This window comes from Cylas formicarius, unplaced genomic scaffold, assembly GCF_029955315.1.
Source record: "Cylas formicarius isolate icCylForm1 unplaced genomic scaffold, icCylForm1.1 PGA_scaffold_4__25_contigs__length_36172078, whole genome shotgun sequence".
In the NCBI taxonomy this organism is placed as follows: domain Eukaryota; kingdom Metazoa; phylum Arthropoda; class Insecta; order Coleoptera; family Brentidae; genus Cylas; species Cylas formicarius.
This window is the reverse complement of record NW_026844334.1, coordinates 32454853-32460852: the sequence shown is the minus strand read 5'-3', so window position 1 is coordinate 32460852 and position 6000 is coordinate 32454853. Positions and strand designations below refer to the sequence as shown.

The 6000-nt window shown below is 30.4% G+C and overlaps 1 protein-coding gene across 1 annotated transcript in view; it reads right to left on the bottom strand.

Annotated features, from left to right (window-relative positions):
* Positions 1-289: 289 nt before the first annotated feature.
* Positions 290-6000, bottom strand: part of LOC132701013 (uncharacterized) — a 41245-nt gene continuing 35534 nt past the window's right edge. The window contains exon 9 of the mRNA XM_060668630.1: positions 290-506. Coding sequence (XP_060524613.1) covers positions 325-506 — 182 coding nt within the window. The 3' untranslated portion in view covers positions 290-324. The remainder of the gene's footprint in view (positions 507-6000) is intronic.

The following is a 6000-nucleotide window of genomic DNA, read 5'->3' as shown; positions in this document are numbered from 1 at the left end:
GTAAATAAATATGAGTACCAATTTGCGGGTCGTGGTGTCATAAACTGAAGATTACTAGTTCAATAACAAACGAGAGAAGCTAATCAATTGCTCATAAATCTACTCACAAATAGCAAATTAAAATTTCAGAAAATTTATGATACTTACGCCTACGCGTTGCAAGGGAGCCACGTCATCGTCGCCATAACAAAACAACGTATATTACCCTGCAATGAGCCTACTGCAATAAACGTAGTAAATGTAAATGTTAATTAAATTGGGCAAATAATGTTAAATAATGTCTATTTATTTGTTTCACCAATACTAAAATTTACAACTAATGTTTTAATAATAGAGGGAGCAGTCTATATTGTTATTGGTCAGGAAATCGGTTTTGGCAAATCCGTCAGAATCCACGCAATAGTAGTAAGTAACATCGCCGTTCATGGTCTGTTGTAAGGTCTTATAGTTTCCATTTCCTTCGCAAGCCTGGTTGTGATTATACAACATAAAGTCTTTCGCACAATCTGTAAAAAAAATCTCGCTAATATTGTTTAAAAGATCCTATAGACTATTTCAGAAAAGTGTAAAGTAATATAATAGGGAATTCCAGGTTCTCTTAATTTCCTTGTGCAGTCAAATTGTTATTGGCCCCGTTGTAATTTCGATACTAATAAAAGTCAAAACAGATCAGTAAAGGTTCTTCTCTGGAGATAAAAATAATTGTAATCGGAAAAAATTCACTCTTTTTCTTTTAAAAAGGAAACAAATTTGAAAAGATCGGTTTTGGGGAAGTTATTTGAGAGCGGTGAAAACAATTGATAACTCCAAGGTTTTCGACTGCGTTCCTCACGACTTGATGTTGAAATTTTTTTCGGTGAAGATACCATTGAAACTAACTGAACTACTAACTAACTAAACTACCTCCTTTCACAACCAATGTGTTGAACAGAGTGGTGAACTTTCTTAGTGTGAAATAGTGTGAGGTTACTCGGTTCAACTATTGATGACAGTTTGATTTGGTCTGCACATGTATCCACTATTATATATTTGATGAGATGGCGCAAACCGTTTATTAGTTTTAGCATATTAAAAATGTACTATTATCGGGTTTTCTACTCAAAGCTGTATGGGGTACCAGTACAGCTGCAAAAAGTACTTTTAGTTTGCAAAAAACGCAATTCGAGTATTAGTTGGCGAAGGTTACAAAACTCAATGCCAACCTATTTTTTGCGTGCATAGAATCGTGCCTCTGTCGTATCTCTACTAGTCTCTACTACTAAAAAAGTGGACCTACCATTTTTTTAAATTTGCCACTTAAGAAATTCTAATCTTGAAATGCCTAAACTTAAATTAACCAAGTGTAGGAAAAACTATCCAGAAATTGAACTGAGGTGGCTTTTACTTGATGAAAATCAATTTAACAAAATAAATAATAACTAAAAGTTCAGATTTTCACGAATTCATATATTTTTACATGACAATTGTTTCGGCAACACCGTGTCTTTATCAAATGTATTATTTACAAACTACCTGCTACTATATATACCGAAAAATGACAATAAAAATAAAATAAAATAAAATAATAATAATGAGGTATTTAAATCTAATTGAGCGTTAAGCAATACATTTGAATGTCTCATTGGCTTCCAATAAATTTAATTTTCAACTTTTTGTGGCTGTATGTACAATATCAAAATTATCGTCAAAAATGTGTTTTTCTGTGTTTAAGTGTGTAGCATAATTAGAATCTAGACTATTGTTTTTAATCGCTCTTTTATGTTCGTTAATGCATTTCTTGAATGATCTACCTGTTTGTCCAATATAAATTTTATCACAATATCCGCCTGTAGACACCTGATTTTTGAGATTTTGGTCATTTCGTTTTATTGTTTTTTAAAAATTTTCCTTTTGTGTTGTTAGTTCTGAAAGCTATTTTTAAACCACATTTTGTCAAATGCTTTGAAACTTTTTCACTGGGTTCTCCTATGTATGTAATGTGTTCTGTATTAGATTTCGGATAAATAGAGTTTACTATTGCCTGGATTTGTTTTTTATTTATAATTTTATCGATAATGAAGGGATTGTAGCCATTGTTCAGTGCAATTGGTTTAATGATATTAAGTTCTTTGTTGTAGTTTTCTGTTGAGAGTGGCGTATTAAGAAGTTTGTGTATAAAAGAGTGCTGAGCTGTTATGTATGACTGTGTCCGTGCGTGAATGCTTATGGTAAATGGAAAAATCTAATTGGTTTTGCGTATTCGTAAAAGTTAAGTCTAAAAAATTAATAGAGTTATCGTGTTCAATCTCGATAGTGAATTTTATACGATTATGTAATGAGTTAATGTAATTTAAAAAAGAATTCAATTGTCTGTCCGTTCCAAGAAAGCAAGCAAAGACATCATCCACGTATCGATACCACCATAGAAAACTTTTACTTAAAGGATATTCTAGTATTATATTTTTCAAATTATCCATAAAAATCTCGGCTAACAAAGGACTAAATTGGTTTCCCATAATCAAACCTTCCTTAGAGATGTAAATTTACACACACACTAAACTTTTAGTTCTTATTTATTTTGTTAAAACTATCCAGTCTTCAAGACTTATCACTGTCTCCCTGATAAAATAAAAAATATATTTTTAAAGATTTAAAAAATATGTTAAATAATATTTTCCTTTACGTTGTTGTTTTGTATTTTTTTTATTATATATTTTCTTCCAATCTATATTTCTTCCCTTGACTTGTGAAATTGAAAAAATATAGTCAATAGAATTCTATCCTATCTATTGTATTTTCACCCGAGGTAAGATTTTAGTCGAACTTGAGCAGCTAGTGACTCAATAGTATGTTATGCCACAATTGCAGTTAACGGCATTTGACTTAAAAAGTATACCAATCGTGTTGTATACTATACTTTTTCTATTACCATTAGTTTTTGGGTTTATTTATGCAAAACAACCCGAATATATTCACTGACATGACTGTCAGAATTAACAAACGTCAAGCCGTTCAGTAATATCTCCGAAAATATCCGATTGCTATCAAACTCGTACGGCAATATCGCGAAAATGTCCGAAGTGGCTCGTATCCGTGGGAAACGAAAGTCACGTGGTAAAGTGACGCTTTTATAAATTTAACTTATTTGGTATTGAAACAAATGTTGACCTTGCATACATTTTTCTGTTACAAAAAATGTAAAAAAATCCATTGCAAAAATGCTAACGGCGGAACATTGTAATAGAATATCATAGTTCAACAAATAGTTATAACTGATGGCTAGTGCGTAAGTTATTATCACAAAACTTTTTATACACCAATAAAGCGGGCGGAAAGTGTCATTTTGCCATGTGAGTTTCCCACGGATCCGAGCTGCTTGGACATTTCAGGGATATTACAGCACGGGTTTTGGAGGAATCGGATGTTTTCGGAGATTTTACGACACGGTTTGAAGTTTGACGTTTGTCAATTCTGACGGTTATGTCAGTCACTGTATTGCTGTTGTTTTGCCAAAAAGTGCCCAAAAACTAACGGTCGTAGAAAAAGTAAACTATGCAACACATTTGGCAAAGTTTTTGTTGCATAATATATGATTAAATTGTTTAATGTCTAAGAATGGAACAAATCAAAATCAAATCAATTAAAACAATTGCTGAACAACATCCAAATAGACAAAGCTCGATTAGAAACATTGTTTTAAATTATAAATTAACGGCAAAAATATGAAACAAATTTATTTAAAAATCAGATATGGGATTTCAAGAAAAATGCTCATACACGTCCATCATAATTTTTTCTTGCGCATCTTTTGCAGTAAATAGAAAATATACAGGTTACGGCAAAAAAAGAAGTCGATACCAAGATTTTTTTTTAGTGCAACACCACTTTAGAAAATCCGTTTTTGAATTTTATGAGCAAAAGAATAAAAATCATGTCAAAGAAATTATTTTATCAGGTGTTGAAAAAAAATGCCCACCATTAATATCTTGACATTATGCTAATAAATTTAAAAACCCTAAACCAAACCAAAACACTACCAAGGATATTTTAACTAATTTGCCTATTTCGTATCTAATTCTAAATGTTACATCATCTAAATTTAGTGCTTTTTCCTTATCTACTTTTGATTTTAAATATTCCCAAAATGACAAATCCAGTGAGGTAATAGCTGAGATCTTTTACATTTTGTTAACGCGCTCGTGGAACCAAATAGGGCGGAGCTCCATCCTGCTGAAACCAAATCTGTCTATCTGGCATGTCATATCAATAAAATGTGAGAGAATTGTCGGTCTCCAGTATGATTTTGATCTAAGAAATAAAGTCCAGTAATTTTGTTATTTATGATTTATGAATTTATCTCATTCATCCGGAATTATTTGAACTCCAATACCTACAGTTTTGTTTATTTAAAGTACCATTTAAACAAAACGTGGCTTCATCACTTAACAGTATCTGAGTATAATATAGATTTAAGTTACAGTTACAGTTTAAGTTTGGTTAGTCGATTTAAAAAAATGGCGTTAAGTTTAAACAAAGGAACATCATTATTGACATCTACTTTTTGACCCACCCTGTTTACTACAAAAAAATCATAACCAAAATATTATGATGCACATATACAAGCATTTTCCTTTAAATTCAATGCCTTATTTTTAAATACATTTATTCTGTATTTTAGGCGTTCACTGTTTATTATAAAAAAGAACTAAAAAAACTCATTTTTATGTATTTTTTACAAATGTTGTAAACAATAAACTATCTTTTTAATTTGTGTTATTTACTAACACTTATGTCTTCATTATGTTTTTTTAAACCTCTTAGAGACTTCTTTGTATTAAAATAAATACAACAATAAAAAATGACTAAATTATATTATGATTCAATTATTTAAATTAATTAATTAAATAAATTTAGCATTTATCTTCAAAACAATTACACAACTAATTGATCGATTCATATGTAAACTATGAATAATTTCTTCTATATTGTTATTTAAACAACGTCTGCCTTAAGATATAATAAACGCATTTACGCTTTCAAGGAAATTTCGTTTGTAAATATCTGCCATTTCTGCATTCGAATAGTTCACCATTGTTGATTTGAAACTCCTATTATTGAACAAACAAATTTAATTGGAATTTTTGATTGAATTAGAGGTATTTTGTATGTAAGCTAATTTTCCCTGCTTTTTTTCTATTTGGCTGTATAGAAAATTTAAGAATTGTTATATAAATTGCTAACTAAATGTATTAAACATGTCCTTTTCAATGAAAAAAAAAAACGTTAATTAAATAAAAAAAATAGGAACAAAATGTTCAGAAAACATTTTTGAAAATTTAGGTTTCTCACTTTTTGAAAAAAAAATAGATATGTCTTTCATATATTGTTCTTACTTAAGAGTGTTTCAATTACGGCGGAATACAAAAACTTCCCACATAACCTATAAAGTATTCTTCATAACCAGTGATATCTGGAGTCATTTGGAAATGTGTGAAATTTTTGTTAAATCCGTGAAATTTGTGAAATCAAAGGTTTGTGTGAAATCTGGCCTACCAATTTTGGTTGGCGATTTGCCCCTCAGAATTTCCCGAAACATTCAAGAATTATTTAATATTACTATCTATAATAATATAATATTTCCTGCGTATAAATGGAAATAAACAAAATTTTCTTGAAGCTTTTGGGAAACTTTCAACAGGTTCCGAGAAAAGGTATCATCACGAAAGTGCTTCATAAGTTCTTCCTGTATTATTCGTATAGCAGGTCCGCTATATCTTTAGCAGCTATACAGGGTGACCACGAAACTAGTGTCCACGACGGTTTTTTAAAATGGCTGGCTTGAGCTAAAATAAGTTTTTCAACGGAACACCTTGTATATTATCAATTTTTTGGATTGGCTAAACAATTGCAAAGACATGTATGTAATGAGCCCTTTTTATTCTGTTAAAACAAAGTGTTTCCAACAGAGATGAATTTGGCACCCCATTTTCAGTGGTAAAAAGGAGGAATTTTTTACCTTAC